Source organism: Microplitis mediator, chromosome 6, assembly GCF_029852145.1.
Source record: "Microplitis mediator isolate UGA2020A chromosome 6, iyMicMedi2.1, whole genome shotgun sequence".
Classification (NCBI taxonomy): domain Eukaryota; kingdom Metazoa; phylum Arthropoda; class Insecta; order Hymenoptera; family Braconidae; genus Microplitis; species Microplitis mediator.
This window is the reverse complement of record NC_079974.1, coordinates 22,792,544-22,810,176: the sequence shown is the minus strand read 5'-3', so window position 1 is coordinate 22,810,176 and position 17,633 is coordinate 22,792,544. Positions and strand designations below refer to the sequence as shown.

Here is a 17,633-nt window from a genome sequence, read left to right as displayed (position 1 = left end):
TCCCTCGTGAACCGGTGGAGCAGCGTATGATCGCTCATTCGATAGGTCCAGGAGACCGATGCCCTCGGACAATAGTACCGCAGATTACATTTTTTAAATTTTAAATCCATGTCAGCCCGGGGGGTCACATACTGCCCACTGACAATTGCGTATTGTTTGACGCACATCACAAGTGGGAGTTCTTGCCATTAAATAAACTACTATTATTTTATTTTATTTTTTTTTTTAAATAAAAATATCGAAATTTTGTTATTTTTAGTTGGGGTTGTTTGGACTTCGAGCTCTGATTGCGGCTAAACTAGTCGAGATATGAGAAAAGTGTATAGAGACAATTTTATAGGAAATTCAATTCTCTACAAAAAAGATTTCTGTATGTTTTTCTGTAACTTTGATATTTTAGCGGTAATTTCAAATTGGAGCAAATACAGAATTTTTATGGTTGTTAGTAGAAAAGTTTTGTTTATTTGAACTTTGAATTAACATTGTGGCTGAACTATTAAAGATACGGCAAAAATTAATCAATACAATTTTGTAGGAAATTAAATTCCCTAGAAAAAAGATCATGGTGTGTTTTTCTGCAACTTTGATATTTTAGCGGTAATTTCAAATTGGAGCAAATACAGAATTTTTATGGTTGTTAGTAGAAAAGTTTTGTTTATTTGAACTTTGAATTAACATTGTGGCTGAACTATCAAAGATACGGCAAAAATTAATCAGTACAATTTTGTAGGAAATTGAATTCTCTACAAAAAAGATTTCTGCAAAATTTTCATCAAACTCAATATTTTGGCAGCAATTTTAATTTTACACTAAAAACTTTTATTTATCATCAACAATACGATTAAAAAAAAACATATATATATTTTTTTAGCCGCAGTAGAGATAATTTTATTATTCGCGTGTGCATGTGTTCCGCGCACGAGACAGTAGACAAGAGCCGGGTTGCAGAACAGGATTTAAACCCCCTAAAGGTGAGACAGTAAGCAAAGCATCTGATTGAACTCGTCCACGCGTTCAACTGACACCCCTTTTATAAATTTAAGCTCAACACTTTTTGTCATCTTTTTTTGTTGGGCAAAAACTGCTAGCCGACTAGACCCACGAGCCCAATTAGAGTCGTCCCATTGTCGAGCCACGTGGTGAACACGAGCCACATTCCCGTTGTCTCTTTTTATTTCCTCTCCTTTTAATTTTATCTCCAATAAAAATCCCACCCCCCAACCCCCCAACCCTCGCTCCAAATAAAATAAAAAACTTACCGGAATTAATAGTATTGGTATCGGCATCAACTGACTCAGTCTTAGCCTTCTTGGTAAGTTCCTCCTTGTCCTCATCGCTCTCGGTGCGTCTTTTGGGAGTCGAGCTCGCGCTGGCTCTGAGCTCAATGGGGCTGCCGCTGTCGGTGGCGCTAACCTGCGGCGTCGGCGGGCTCTCGACTCGTCCGACCCTCTTGTTAATGGGCGCGGAGATGCTCGGGACCGAGTTGAGCTTCTCTGGGTCCGAGGTCTTGAGTGCCAGAGCGTCCTCGGGGTCTGAGTCCTCGTGGGCCGTCGTCGGCGGTGGACTGTGACATCCCTGGAGGCTGTTTCGACAGTGATTTACTTTGTGCTCTATGAAACGAACTATTTCACTCAGGGGGTATGATATCCGACAACCACCACAGTGGACCGTATCCGGTGGTATTGTCCCTTGTGACGGTTCCGCTGTAACAAAAATTTAAATAAATTATTTTTTATTTTTTTTATGATCAAATTTCGCGATGTAAAGGCAGCAAACTAACGAACAAAAATTTCGGGATTTCCTATAATTGGGATCAAAATTTTGAAAAAAATTTTTTTTATTACTACACAGAAAAAAACAAATAAGACAAGAAAAAATTTCTCGGTTTAAAAAATTTTTTCTTGCTCTAAAAAAATTTATTCTCGTTTCAAGAAATTTTGAGTTTTCAATTTATAATTCAAAAAATTTCTTGAGGCAAGTAAAAATTTTTTTGGGACAAATAAAAATTTCTTGCACTAAGAAATCCTTTTTTTCTGTGTATTGGAGTCGTAAAAAAAAAAAAAAAATTAGCTGTCATCTGCTTTCGCTCATAAGATTTAAATATAAATAAAAGTTTATACTGAAACAATATAATTATCAGACTAAATTTGAGAATAATGATAATAATAAATAATAGAATTATCATAAAAGTGTAATGTACGATCTCAATAAAAATGTGATAGACTAAATGGGATAATAAAAATACTGGGGCCAAGTGTAATCGCGATTTCTTGACTCAACGAGTAATATTATATACATATATACATTTTTTTGTAGGTATATAATTCACCATGACTTAAGTTCGGTCGCAGAAAGAGGTCCCGAGGTCACCCGCAGACGTAACAATTCACTTTTAGGGGCCCTCTATACTCCAACTCTCATACGCGATGTACTTCTTCACTTGCTACGTCTGTTATTTCGACTACGAAGATGAAAAAGAATTACAAGACTAGAGGGATAGGAAGAAATTAACATAGAGATTGCCAATAGTTTCTCTATCGATTTTTCACTCGACTTATTACCGCCCCCATAAAATAGATTATTTTTTATTTTAATAATCATTCAATTAATTCGGCTGTTCGAAATTACGCAGGGGTGCTCAGCTCATTTTTTTTTATTTCATATTTTCGATTCAAATAAAATCCAAACCTCAAGTCAAACCCAATAAATTTTTCATTTTAAATATAATTTAGATCTTTGCTGATCTACAGTAGATCTACACGATCTGATTTTTCAAAAATTAAATCTACGTTACTTCTAACAGATCTACAGTAAAAAAAAAAATAGATCTCAGTTTCCGGGTCTTTTTGTAAAAAAATATACGGAAATTTACGAAAATTGTCGGAGATCTGCGACTTCTACGGCTCTAATATAAAAATTTATCCTCATAATTTATTGATTTGAGATCTTAATAGATCTTTATTAATATTATTGTGAAATTTTTAAAGATTTGCTGAGATCCTTGAAGATTTTCTAAGATCGCCGCCGATTTAAAATCATGGGATCTTTAAAGATCATCGATCTGAAATCATTGAAGATTTTCTTGATCATCAGAGATCTTCTAAGATCTACCAAAAATTTTAGATCAACATACAGATTCAAATTATTTTTTCCCGCGACTCCACTCATACATTTAAAATTCATAACAATGAAATATAAAAAAAAATAAACATGCAGGTAATTTATTAAATAATTAAAGAGATTTGGATTAAAATTGAAACCGTAAAAATAAAAAAATAAATTATAATTTATTAATAAAAATTATAATAGCAAAGGTAAATTTTTCTAGTGACAATGACTTAAAAAAATTATAATAATAATAAATAATAAAAGTATGTAAATAAAAGGTATTTTAAATTCTTTTATCTCCACATTCTGCATATTTTAAAATAAATATATACAACATACATATACATATATATATATTTTTAAAAAGTTGATATCTCATAATACTCTGAGATAAGTGATAATAGATTTTCTGGGGCGGAGTCACACATACTCATGACTTTAAAGTCCATTGCGCAAGCGGTCCAAGTCCGAAAGCCACTCCTCGTGTCCTCGAGGTCCATCTACACCAGTATCCTCTTTATTAATATTTTTCACACATCTAACCCGTTAAATGTCCACCCACATGCACAGAATCCCTTCTCCGGAGACAAAAAAATTTAAATAAATGAAACGCATCCGATTTGGAGGATAAAAAATTAATGAAAAAAATTTTTATGTGTGTGTGGATGTGTGAGTGAGTGTACGGGATAATTTGAATGGTGGACCACAGCACGAAGAGTCCGTTATTCGCCTACGATTCAAAAGCGCTCGGTTAGAAATGAGAGACGCGCGACCGGTCGTTAACGACAATGGGCTTTTGTTTTTTCGGGGGCAGATGTGAGCCTCAACATATATTAAAACATATGTATGTGTGTATGTGTCTACTAATACGTTTATATATTTATATATATATATGTATGCAGGGACGATGTAAATGACGTACACGCGATACGTAACCATGTTTTTAACCCCTTTCTTAACCCTATTTACAATCAAGAGACACATCCTATCCTTTTACTTTTTTTTTTACTCTTTAATCTTTGAAATTTATTTTTATTTTTTATTTGAAAAAAACAAAAAAAAAAGATTTAGTTTGAATAAATTTGGATTTTTGAACTTTAAATTTAAATTCCGGGCTAAATATCAAAAATATGAGAAATAGTAATCAGTACAAATTTTTAGAAAATTTAATTTCCTATCAATTAGGTCTCTTATATTTTTTTGATAAATTCAATATTTTGGCCGGAATTTTGATTTCAAAACATAAAAACAATAAAATAAAAAATTCTGGTATCAAGAATTTTTATTACAAATTAAAAATAATGATTCTGGCTGATCTATCAAAAATTCGAAAAAAAGTAAAGAATACAAATTTATAGGAAATTTAATTCTCTATCAACTAGGTCTCGTTCATTTTTTTGATAAATTCAATATTTTCGCCGGAATTTTGATTTCAAAACATAAAAACAATAAAATAAAAAATTCTGGTATCAAGAATTTTTATTACAAATTAAAAATAATGATTCTGGCTGATCTATCAAAAATTCGAAAAAAAGTAAAGAATATAAATTTATAGGAAATTTAATTTTCTATCAACTAGGTCTCTTTCATTTTTTTGATAAATTCAATATTTTGGCCGGAATTTTGATTTCAAAACATAAAAATAATAAAATAAAAAATTCTGGTATCAAGAATTTTTATTACAAATTAAAAATAATGATTCTGGCTGATCTATCAAAAATTCGAAAAAAAGTAAAGAATACAAATTTATAGGAAATTTAATTCCCTATCAATTAGATTTCTTTCATTTTTTTGATAAATTCAATATTTTGGCCAGAATTTTCATTTTAAAAAATAAAAACAATAAAATAAAAAATTCTGGTATTAAGAATTTTTTAAAAAAATTAAAAATAATGATTCTGGCTGATCTATCAAAAATTCGAAAAAAAGTAATGAATACAAATTTGTAGGGAATCAAATTTTCTTCAAAAAAGGTCTGATTGCACTTTTGAGTATTTTGAATATTTAAGCTGATATTTAAATTTTTTATCCAACTGGTTTGTTTATAAAAATTTTCTTCGTTATTTATTTATTTTCTTTTTTTTCCTTTAAAAATATAATGGGAAAAATATGAGATGTATAATGGATTACCGTGGTGTATATTGTGTATAAAAAATAAAAATAGTGGAAATGTAGATAAAAATCATCAGAAAAGTAAAGAGATTGTTGAGCGACGGGAAAATAAAAGAACCGGGTAAACAGTTATGGACAACGGAATTTTATTGTTGTTGAAAGAGAGTGTGGTAAAAAAGATGAAGATGAAGATGAGGATGAGGTGGTGTAGCTCTAGAGGAAGTAGAGACCAAGAGGAGCTGAAAAGCAAGTAAGTAAATATAGGAAACTAAATAAAAGGGATCCCGAGTAGAAATATTACGAGTGTGCCGGCAAGTTTTGCGGGAAAATAGGGAATATAATGCACAATATTGCTTGACTATAACTTGGATTGCTTATAAATTGCTCCATACATTTATAATACTGATGGCCGTGTTCTGTTGTTTCAATACTACCAGAATTTTTTTTCTAATACGAGGATTTTTAGACAAGGAGCTCGAAATAGTAACGGATTCGCTCGATGATAAAATTTGCGGAGGAAATTCGATGTCTGTAAATGTCCCGAGGCTGGGCGCTTGTTAGAACGTTCGTCCTGTCAAAACGTCCAGAGGACACATTGATGCAATCGAATTACGATCATCCCCGGGGCCGTCCCGCTCCAAACCAATAATTCTATTATCCATTAGTATTGGGTCGCGCCAATTTCCTCCAGGTTCTCTTCCCCTTTGTGCTGATTTATATATATATATATGTACATATATATATCTATTTCTATTTCTATTTCTATCCTTATCCGTCAATCTCTATATAGATCTACAGCACACACATGTAAGTCAACTGAGTTCATGTCATGTGTTCACGTACTTCAGTACCCCCATTGTTGCTGAAAAAAATACCGAGACGAACAAAAGAAAAAACCGATAGATTAATTCAAATTCAATTATTGTGAACAAGTATACGTATATATCGTGAGATTACTATTTATAGATTTTTTTTTATTAGAAAAGTACAGAGGTTTTTTTGCGCGAAAACTCGATATTTAATTATTTGAATTTAATCGCAGAGTCCGCGGTTCGAATCCCGATCGCGGTAAAAAAATTGTTGACGGTAGCAAACTGAACCTCGGTAACGGACGTGGAGGTAAATTTTAAGGAAATCGAAATTTTGATAGTGGGTCGTAAAAGTCGAGGTTCAAATCCTGGCACAGAGTTTTTATTAAAAAAAAAAAAAAAAAAATTGATAACTGAAAAATGTAGTAACGGTTTTTAATTTGGGATTTTTTTTTTGATCGAAAGTCGAGGGTTCGAATCCTGGGAATGGTATTTTCATTTTTTGTAAAAAAAAAAAAAGTCGGCTAATTATAGACCTCAAAAATAAAACTAACGGACGTGGATTCCAATAAAATAAATTTTGAATTCACAAGAACTTGAAATTTTTGAAAAATCGACCGTTAGTCTGAAGCCAAGGCCTCAAGTTCTGATCAAAGAATTTTTAAAAAATTTTTTTCGGAATTTTGAGTATCTAATTAACGAAAATTTGAATTGATGATTTTGAATCCGCGGTAAATTGATAAAAAAATTAGAATACTAACCAAAGAGTCTGTTGGTTTTGTACGCCATAACAGCAGTACGCCATAAAAACACCACATTCACAAATTTCCAATCAACTGGTCGAATTAATTAACAAAAATAATGAAAGTACTTGAACTAATTATCACATTTTCAGGATTTAAAGTCGAATTTTCTAGGAAAATAAATAAAACTCCGCAGTCTGTAACTGAAATGACGTAGCGGCGTAACCGAAATTTGATAATTATAAAACACACATGGGTGTAGATCGGTCCATGCTCGGATGCTGACTGGCGAGGCGGCGAGGAAGGGGGCCGGGCCCCAGTTATATCAAAAGAATTTAAAATAAGGACCCTAGCGCGCGCACGTTGTCCTCGGAGCCGGCAGAATGATTTCTTCCAGCGGTGGGTAGTGGGGGCCTCATATTTATAAATCTCTGCACATATATATTTATATATGTGTACTGGAATCGAGTTGAGACGGAGAAAGAACGGGCTTTCTATTATTTTTTGTCCTCAACCCTCTCGGACGGGCCTTTCACCCGACGCTGCTTTTTCTTCCCCTTTTTCTACGAATTCGTTTTTTACTGGAAGCTGTCGCGTACCCTCGTGCTGGGGCATGACGCGCGATATCCGCGCCCCAACAAAAGAAACGCGTCGGCAGCCGTTTTTCCTTTCCCATAAGCTACCAGGGATATTCGCCCCACTCCGTCAAAAAGACGTAAAAAACCTAGTACGTTGCGAGGATCGAATGCGAATCTTTTTTATAAATTTATATTTACTTATACCTGTACCCTGGGAGTTTTTTAATCCCCACCTTTTTTTTTTGTAACCTTGCCCTCTATTTTTTTTCATACTTTTTATTATTAATAATAATAATTTTTATTTTTATTTGTAATCGATATTTTTATAAGACGCAATTTAAAAATTTTTTTGGGAAATTCAGTTTTTGATGACTTGTGAAGTTTCCGTTCAAAAAATTCAATACACGTTTTTTTTTTTTACTCAATTATTAATTTTTTTACCAGCAGAAATTTAAATTCGATAAATTTTGAATTTAAACTAAAAAAAAAAATCAAGAAAAATTAAAAAAAAAATTTCTGATATTCGATTCCCATTTTTCATAAATTTAAAAAAAATTTTTTACTTGACCCCGCTCTCAAAAATTACAATCCCCAATAATAACCCTATTATAAAAAAATAACCAGGTCACAATTCGTAAAATCATTTTTCCCACAAGCAAAAATTTTCCAAAGCTCTACAGGAACCCAATTCCAGTCCATCGAAAAATAATTACAGCGTTAAATTTTTCTACAATAAAATCGCAATAAAATAAAACCCAAGTCACTAAACCCAACAATAACAAAATAACATACGTCAAAAATCGGTTTTAAATATTTCAAGAGTAAAATTCTGACACTCATCTTATATTTTTTCACACTCCGTTATACATTTATATATTTATACATATCCATATATGAAGAAAAAAGTTTGAATTCGGTTCTCACGAAGCGTGAATGGAGAGTTTTGGCCGAACATGTCGTGTATCGTGGGAGGATCGGGATTCTGAGTCGGTCTTTTGTGACACTGAGTAGTGTGCAGGACATTGTCCATTTACTATACACTAGACTACCGAGTGCACTACACACTACACACTACACAGTACAGAGCACACACTGGGCCCATAACAGGTCCCGAGACCGAGGCCCAATTCGAAAACTGACCTGTCCCCTCGGGACCTTTTCAAGACGTCACTACTCTCTATACACACCACACATATCTATATATCTATATATCTATATATCTATACCATACTATAATAAATACATATTTCCTTTCATCTAAAAAAAACCCTTTGGTGATTTTTGATAAAAAAAAGAAATAAAATAAAATAAATCATGTGGGTACAGTTATGATCTTCCCAGGTGCTCCAGGTGCTTTCACTTTTATAGTACAATCCTTCTAAAAATCCGTTCTCACGCGTTTTACTTTTATTTCCGCTTTGATCAATCTGAGGGGCAAGACGAGCCGGTGGAAATTTTTTTTTTAGAAAAATCAGATCACATGAATTTTCGAGGCCGGGTTTAGAGTTCGAGATTTTTCCCATATGAAAAAATATATATCCGGGCAAATCTGCATATATGAGACATATATTTATATATATGTTGCATATATGCGACATATTCCAGATTTGCCTGGATATATATTTTTTTCGTGGGTTCTTTTGTAAATTGATTATGATGAGGGAAAATGGGCGGAAAATTTGGTTTTTTCTGATGGGAAAATGGAAACTAGGTCACTAAACTTTTTTTTTAAACTGTAAAATTTTATTTTAACATTTTTTTAGGAAATGAAAAGGAGAAAATTTGGAAATTGTCGATTTTCAAAAAAATTATTTGAATTTTTGATGAAAAATTAAATGGGCGAGAAAATTGATCCTCAGAAAATTTATGAGAATTAAAATTTCCTTTATTTGAACTCTTTTTACATAAAATTGATTTTCAAAAATATTTCCAAATGTCTAAGAGGTAAAATGAGCTGGAAATTTTGTTTTTCCTGATGGCAAAATGAAAACTAGGTCACTAGATTTTTTTTTTAAACTGTAAAATTTTATTTCAACTTTTTTTTAGGAAATGAAAAGGAGAAAATTTGAAAGTTTTCGATTTTCAAAAAAATTATTTGAATTTTTGATGAAAAATAAAATGGGCGAGAAAATTGATCCTCAGAAAATTTATAAGAATTAAAATCTCCTTTATTTGAATTCTTTTTACATAAAATTAATTTTCAAAAATATTTCCAAATATCTAAGAGGTAAAATGGGCTGGAAATTTGGTTTTTTCTGATGGCAAAATGGAAACTAGGTCACTAGATTTTTTTTTTAAACTGTAAAATTTTATTTCGATATTTTCTTTAGTAAATGAAAAGGAGAGAATTTAAAAATTGTCGATTTTCAAAAAAATTAATTGAATTTTTGATGAAAAGTAAAATGGGCGAGAAAATTGATCCTCAGAAAATTTGTAAGAATTAAAATTTCCTTTATTTGAACTCTTTTCACATAAAATTGATTTTCAAAAATATTTCCAAATATCTAAGAGGTAAAATGGCCTGGAAATTCGGTTTTTCCTGATGGCAAAATGAAAACTAGGTCACTAGATTTTTTTTTTAAACTGTGAAATTTTATTTCAACTTTTTTTTAGGAAATGAAAAGGAGAAAATTTGGAAATTGTCAATTTTCAGAAAATTAATTGAATTTTTGATGAAAAATAAAATGGGCGACAAAATTGATCCTCAGAAAATTTATGAGAATTAAAATTTCCTTTATTTGAACTCTTTTTACATAAAATTGATTTTCAAAAATATTTCCAAAAATCTAAGAAGTAAAATGGGCCATAAAAAAAATTTATTATTAAAAAAAAAAATTATCCATAAGTAAAATGGGCGAAAAAATCCAAAGTAAACAAAACCATAATTTTTCAAGGGTAAAATGGACCATAACAAAAATAAATTAACAATAAAAATTCAGAAATATGTCAGCATATATTTTGTTTCCAAAAATATAATCCAAATTTACTATCAAACTGAATTGTCTCTCCCACAATACAGAGGAATAAAACAGGTTACAGACTACGCGTATTATCACTGCCGCCATCACTACTCTTATCATTATTACTATCATTATTATTATTATCATTATTATTAATATTGTATTGCCACGAATTATGAGAATCTAGCGAATCGCAAAACTCTTGACATTGTGTTGTCCAGTTGTTAAAACGACGAAACTACCTGGGCTTAATTATAAACTCAAACAGAGCCGCGCTCGTTACATTATTGTTGTTAAAATCCCATTGTTTAATTTTACCGCGGCCTCCACACCCGCAAAACATCAGCGCTAACTTTTAACCGTATTTATATCACACCCACATGCACACACATGCACACCCTCATAACAGCAACACCCTTCCACCCTTCCACCCTTCCCCTTCGGTACTCGCGCTCGCGATGTAACAAATCGAACAAAACCGACAGGTGTAGTCACCATTAATCCAAAGTACCGAACCGCGTAATAAATTGTGTAATTAATTTGTAAATATTGAAGTTCATTCAATTACCGTCAGCGCCACTATTATTATGTCGAAAGTGTGACGACAATATTTACCAATAGTTTGTGACGCCACAGTGCGGCCATTGTTTGAATCAAAATTTAAAAAATCCAAATAGAAAATTTGTGTTTATTTGCCTGAGAGCAATTCAACCAACATGATACAGATATTTAAATATTTATATTTATGAACATATATATTTAATGTTTACCCTCGGGATCTCTCTTCAGGACCGAAACCCAGCGCACACTTAATACTTGATCGTATTCGAAACTAAAGTTCTCTGGTCTGTGCTGTAGGTCTGTATAATGTAGTCTTATATTCTATTATATATATGACATATGTATGTATGTATATAACTTTGGTCTGTGTCTATGGTCTGTCTCTATGTGGATCCGAGTTTAAAGTTCTGAGTCAAAACTCTTGTGTTGTCTTGTGATGTCTTGTGTGTCGGGTATCTAAATTATTTATTCTTTAAAAAACCACATAATATCTTGCGTCTTTTATGTCAAGTGGAACTAAAGATGTTTTATATTTTTTTGCTTTCGTATATTTGTCAAAAGAAAAATGGGAGGAAATTTTTTATGAATAAAAAATTCAAAATTTTTATTTTTTTACGAAGCTTCAAATAATTTTTTTTGGAGATTTCATCATTAAAATTTGTCCGTAAAGTATCAAAATTGATCATAAAAATTTTTTTGTACAAATCTGGGGGTAAAATGGCCAATGGAAAATTTTATTTACAAGAAATCATAAAATCTCATTTTTTTAAATTGAATTTAAAATTAGGGGAGTGGGCAAAATGGGCCCTAAAGAAATTAGGGCTTGTATGTAATATAAATGTCAGCCCATTTTACCCCCAGTAGCCCATTTTGCCCCTCTCTTTCCTACTAATTCACTGTAAAAAATCACCGGGGTAAGTCCAAGCGGTGTAGGTGTTAAAATTAGCGGTGTTAAATTTACCCCCAAAAGCGGTGTGAAAATAACGCCGCCGCCGGTGTAAATATTCTGTACCGGTGTTAAAAAAAATTATCCGGTGTTAAAATAGCACCGCTGCCGGTGTAAATATTCTAGACTGGTGTTCAAATAACGCCGCTGCCGGTGTAGATATTCTTTACCGGTGTTAAAAAAAATTATCCGGTGTTAAAATAGTGCCGCTGCCGGTGTAAATATTCTAGACTTTTACACCGGTTTTACTTCGCTTTTACACCGATATTACTCCGCTTTTACACCGTTTACCTCGCTTTTACACCGATTACCCAGCTTTTACACCGATTTTACTCCGCTTTTACACCGGTATCTTTAACACCGGTGTATTACTCCTCCTACACCGGTGTAATTTCATTTTTACACCGGGCGGAGTTAAAATGAGTCCATTTTTAACACCGCTCTTTTTACAGTGTTAAATTCTAACTGTGAAAAATTTATTAATAATTTAACTTTGAAAAAAAAAAAAAAATAAATAAACTGAGTTTTAATAAAAAAAAAAAATGCGTAAGAATCATAAGAAAAAATAAAAAATAAAATGGCTCGTAAAAATGAACCCTTAAAAATTTTAAAACCCTTGTCTTGGTATTGGTCCAATTAACTACAATAGTTACATCGAGTTACATTCCAAAAAATAATATCCAGCCGTGTCATTGAATACCTCAAGCCAATCGTACAATTGCAATGGCCGCTGCAACAATTCAACAACTCAATTATCTCTCCCCTCCCTCTCACCCTCCCCTGCCCCTTCCTGGATCTCGAACATTAAACAATTTATTTTCCGAGTTAAAAAAAAAAAGTTTAAAAGTAGCTGAGTAAAAATAGCTTTTATTTGAAGTAACGAGCTTCCGGCGTTCCCATAAGAGATTTTCCACGAGATCTTTACGCGATCAGATCGCGCCATACATTACGGTACAGAGTCACTATATTACAGTGAATAGACAAGACAAGGAAAGACCTGGACTGGAGACTAAAGACTGGAGACAAAAGATAGAGACTGGAACTGGAGACTAAAGACTAAAGCTGGAGACTAGAGACTGGAGTTTCGTGTGAATAGAGAATGTGAAAATTTTAAATAAAATAATAAATACAAATACACGACGAATCTGAAAATCTAAAAACGTCTTTCCTCACCTACTCCGCTACACTAAATAACTAAAACTACTACCGAGTTCCCGTGAACTTGCGCCGCGACCTCAAACTCTATTTATAAATTAATGTCCGAGGGCTCTAAATATACTTAATATTTTTGTTTTTCAGTCTAAAACCTTTATACTGTTAAACCACAACTATTATTCTAGTCTTTGGTTTCCGAAATTTGTAAATAAATTATTTAAAATAAAATTCGCTGGCGCTTAAAAAATTTTTTTTTTATTATTTCTATTCCTGAGAGCCCGAGATTTGAAACGAAATTTCGGTAGGGAAAAGTCGATGTCGAAAAAAATTTACAAATTTTTTAAATTCTTATTTTCAATTTTTTTTCACTTCCGGTGGCCAATTTTACCCTGAGTTTTTTTATTTTACAAAAAATTTTCGTTCAAAATTATTTAATGGCTTAGAATTTTTAAAAAATTTAATGTGAGGTATATTGGGTCGTTTAAAAAAAATAAACAAAATTTAGTAGCCCATTTTACCCCGTGAAATTTTTTCTGTCTCTTTTTAACTTAAAATTTTTTTTACAATTTTAATCCAACTTTCAAATAAATCCGAGCGAAAATGGGTCAGTTTTTAAATTCAAATTCAAAATTTTTGGCGCCAATTTTACTCCACATTTGTCGTAAGCGTTTTTAGAAAATAAAAAAAACTGAGCGACTCATTTTACCCCGTGAATTTTTATAAAAATAATAAACGGCCCATTTTGCCTCATAAAATATGACGGATGAGATAAATTGACTAAAAAACTTAAAAATTAGTTGAAAGGTTTGGAGTAACAGGTACATAAAAAAAGTAAATGGGACAAGGTGAGAAATGGGTACAAAGTAATTGAATATAATCGTATAATATATGAGGGGAAAGACTTTAAATACTTTGAGTGTTGGATTTTAGTATTGCAGGAGGTTTAAAAGTGACCCTTGGTCAGGTAGATGCGCAGGATGCTGGCAGGAAAAAAGGATCCGTCGTATTTACGGACGTGTGTGTGCGTGTGCAGATAAATAGGGAGACAGTGGCCCTTCTTACCAACTTATATGGGTTATATATATTGTATATTGTATATATTATATTATGCAGAGGACAAGTGAGTTTAAGGAGCGACAAAGCGTGCATAATAGCAGCAGATCATTACCCGAAAGGCATTCGCACCTCGGAGAGGAGGGTCGTCTCGGACAATGCCGGACAATGGGCTGGGAAACCGAGACTTCAGACAACATAAATATGTATTCTTTGCTATTAGGGACTATGTAAAGACGCTTTGTGTCAAGAGTTTTATTTTTTTTTTTAATTTACTCAACTGGGATTATGTCCCTCAAGTGGGAGTGGGAGTGGACGAAATTGTTTTCCAAATATTTTTCTTTTTTGGTCAATTGAGGAAATTCAGAGGAGGAAAATTTAGGAGCCAATAACCCATCCCCGGAATTGTACTTTAGGGCCAATTGCCCAGATTGGATAGACGATATACTGGCTGATAAGAGTCGAGTATTTCCGGATATCGGATTGCAAAAAAAATTATTTTTTTTTTATTCAAACCCAAGATTTAATTTTTAGTAGAAATTAAAAATTTTAAAAAATCATTGCGCGGCAAAAATTCAAAATTCAAAAAAAAATTTGATAAAAAATTTTTTTTTTAAATTAAGAAAAAATTATTTTTTTTTTATTCAAACCCGAGATTTAATTTTTAGTGGAAATTAAAAATTTTAAAAAATCATTGCGCGGCAAAAATTCAAAATTCAAAAAAAAATTTGATAAAAAATTTTTTTTTTAAATTAAGAAAAAATTATTTTTTTTTTATTCAAACCCGAGATTTAATTTTTAGTAAAAATTAAAAATTTTTAAAAATCATTGCGCGGCAAAAATTCAAAATTCAAAAAAAAAAATTTGATAAAAAATTTTTTTTTTAAATTAAGAAAAAATTATTTTTTTTTTATTCAAACCCGAGATTTAATTTTTAGTAGAAATTAAAAATTTTAAAAAATCATTGCGCGGCAAAAATTCAAAATTCAAAAAAAATTTTTTTTTTAAATTAAGAAAAAATTATTTTTTTTTTATTCAAACCCGAGATTTAATTTTTAGTAAAAATTAAAAATTTTTAAAAATCATTGCGCGGCAAAAATTCAAAATTCAAAAAAAAATTTGATAAAAAATTTTTTTTTTAAATTAAGAAAAAATTATTTTTTTTTTATTCAAACCCGAGATTTAATTTTTAGTAAAATTTAAAAATTTTAAAAAATCATTGCGCGGCAAAAATTCAAAATTCAAAAAAAATTTTTTTTTTAAATTAAGAAAAAATTATTTGACGTTTAATTAAAAATCAATTATTGGTTAATAATAACAATAATAAATAAGTAGCCGACACCGACGAATTGTCTGACGACGATAAGTGACGCCATCTGTAGCCGCGCGATCGCACTATCCCCCCTCCCCCTCGCTTATCAATAACCTTCGCGTCGAAAAGTTGAAATTGATGGCAAATATGATCTGACCATTAATCCTCACTTAAAATAATTCTTGTCCGTAAAAGTAAAGCAATAAAACTTTTGCACAGACAAGAAGACTAGAGCAAGTTAGTCGTTAGCAAGACGGCTTAAGTTACCTGGGCGCGTGCTGAACCCTCTGTAGAGAGGATGAGACAAAAAAGGGGTAACGCCACGCGCCAGGTTAATCTTTTAAATAAAGTCAAAGTATTTTTTTGCCGTTTTATTTAACGAGCGTCTTTCTGAATGACCTAGAATAATGAATAGGCTCGAAAAAGTACAGAATGGAAGTAGAGACTGAGACTGAGGATGAGGATGAGGTTCAAGTTGGAGAAGTAGGAAAAGGAGGACGAGAAACTCGTGAGTAAAAATAAAAACAAAAATTCAAATTCAAATTTCAGAGCAACAGGCTCAGAGCTCAGAGCTCAGGGATCATTTTACCCATGGGTTAAATCAAAGACATTTAATATAACGGATCTTAGTCATATGTGACGCACGTGCCGACACCGACACTGAATCTACTAGATGTTTGTTAAATAATATCGCTATCTTTTAACTTTATGTCTCTTTACGCTGACTAATTACGCCCTAAGTACTGCCGACTATTTTTTTTCGGACTCGATTCATCTTTTTATTTGTTTACTATTTTTTTTTTTATTGCAATCATAATAATTACGTGTATCAAATTTAATATGACGTGAATATGACAACTCACCTTTTAATTTTGGTTTTGAAAGTTGAGGAAATAAATTTTTAATTGGGGATTAGGGGAAACTGGGCCATCAAAATTTGGAGAAAAAAAATTGGGCAGAACGCGACGGGAAATTTGGAAAAAAAAATTTTGAAAGCTATTTTTTGGGCGGAGGTTAATAGCAATTTTGAGGTAAAAAAATATGGAGTTAAATGGGATGGTTATAAAATTTCAAAATGTATAAATTTATTTTTGAAAAAAAAAAATTACAAGAGTAAATTTGATAGCCTGGTCAACATGCCCCAGTTTCCTCTAATTAATTTATTAATTATTTCGGAAATTTTTGTCGGTAATTTTGAGAGAAAATTTTTACTGAGGGATAAAATTTCTTATGGGAATTTTTGAAATTTCGTGGACGAAGAGGAGGAGAAAAAGGAGGGAAAAAAGGAAGTAATTAAATAAAGTTTTATGTAATGTGTGACGTGTGACGTGACGTGTTTTGAATGGACAGTTTTGCTGAAAGTCGGGTATGGAATAGAAAAAGAGGAAGAAAAATATGAGAAGATAAAAAAAAAATGGATATTTCTTCGAAAAAATTCTTAATTTAAGTATTTATTTACATGGCCAGTGCCAAGAAAATTTTTTCTTAATTGCAATGGAAATCCACTGGCTGTAAAAATTCATGAAATTTATGACCAGATTGAAAATAGTAAATATTAGACTTAATTTTAGTAGAATTTTTTGTTTTGAATACCGAAAATCCAGTAAACAAGTTCTCTAAAATGTCTTTTTTTTTCTCAGTTTTCTAAGGAATTATAGAGTCGAGATTGAAAGTAAAAGCAGACGCGAGTTAAAAAAGTAAGAGAAATTATTAAGTGAGGGTGGGTGGGGGCGTAAAGTTTTTTTAAAAAATAAACTCGCGCATGACATTGCCCTAGACGATTGTCACGACGACTTATTCGGTTACTAATTAAAAATATAAGCGCTGACATCTTAACCAGTTGCGCCCTTTAACTTTTTAATTTTTGTTTTTGTTTGTGTTTTTGTTTTCCTTTTCGTTTTCGTTTAAGATCCCGAGAATTCGGGAATTTTATTGAACTTTCGTGGAGTTGCCGACGGTTCGCCGACACGCTGGACTTTATTTTAAGTTGATTTGTTTTGTTTCCAAACAATTCTGTTATTTTTATATCAAATTCAAGTTAAATATAAATTTTTTATTTCAAAAATTTCCGTAAACAAAATTATCATTTTTTTTTTTAATTAATTTCAAATATTTCCTCACGAAATTCACTGAATAAATTTTACTTTTCTAGAAATCGACTCGACTTCTGATAAAAAATGAATTTTTCATTTTTTCAAAAATGACTAAAATTTTAATTTACTAAAAATTTTAAGATGAACTGGAAATTATTTTTCAAAAAATTTGAACTCAAAATTTTGCCGAATTTTTAAAATGA

General features: G+C 31.6%; 1 protein-coding gene across 1 annotated transcript in view; it reads right to left on the bottom strand.

Annotated features, from left to right (window-relative positions):
* Positions 1-17,633, bottom strand: part of LOC130669749 (B-cell lymphoma/leukemia 11A-like) — a 30,857-nt gene that overhangs the window by 12,375 nt on the left and 849 nt on the right. The window contains exon 2 of the mRNA XM_057472795.1: positions 1,260-1,703. Coding sequence (XP_057328778.1) covers positions 1,260-1,703 — 444 coding nt within the window. The remainder of the gene's footprint in view (positions 1-1,259; positions 1,704-17,633) is intronic.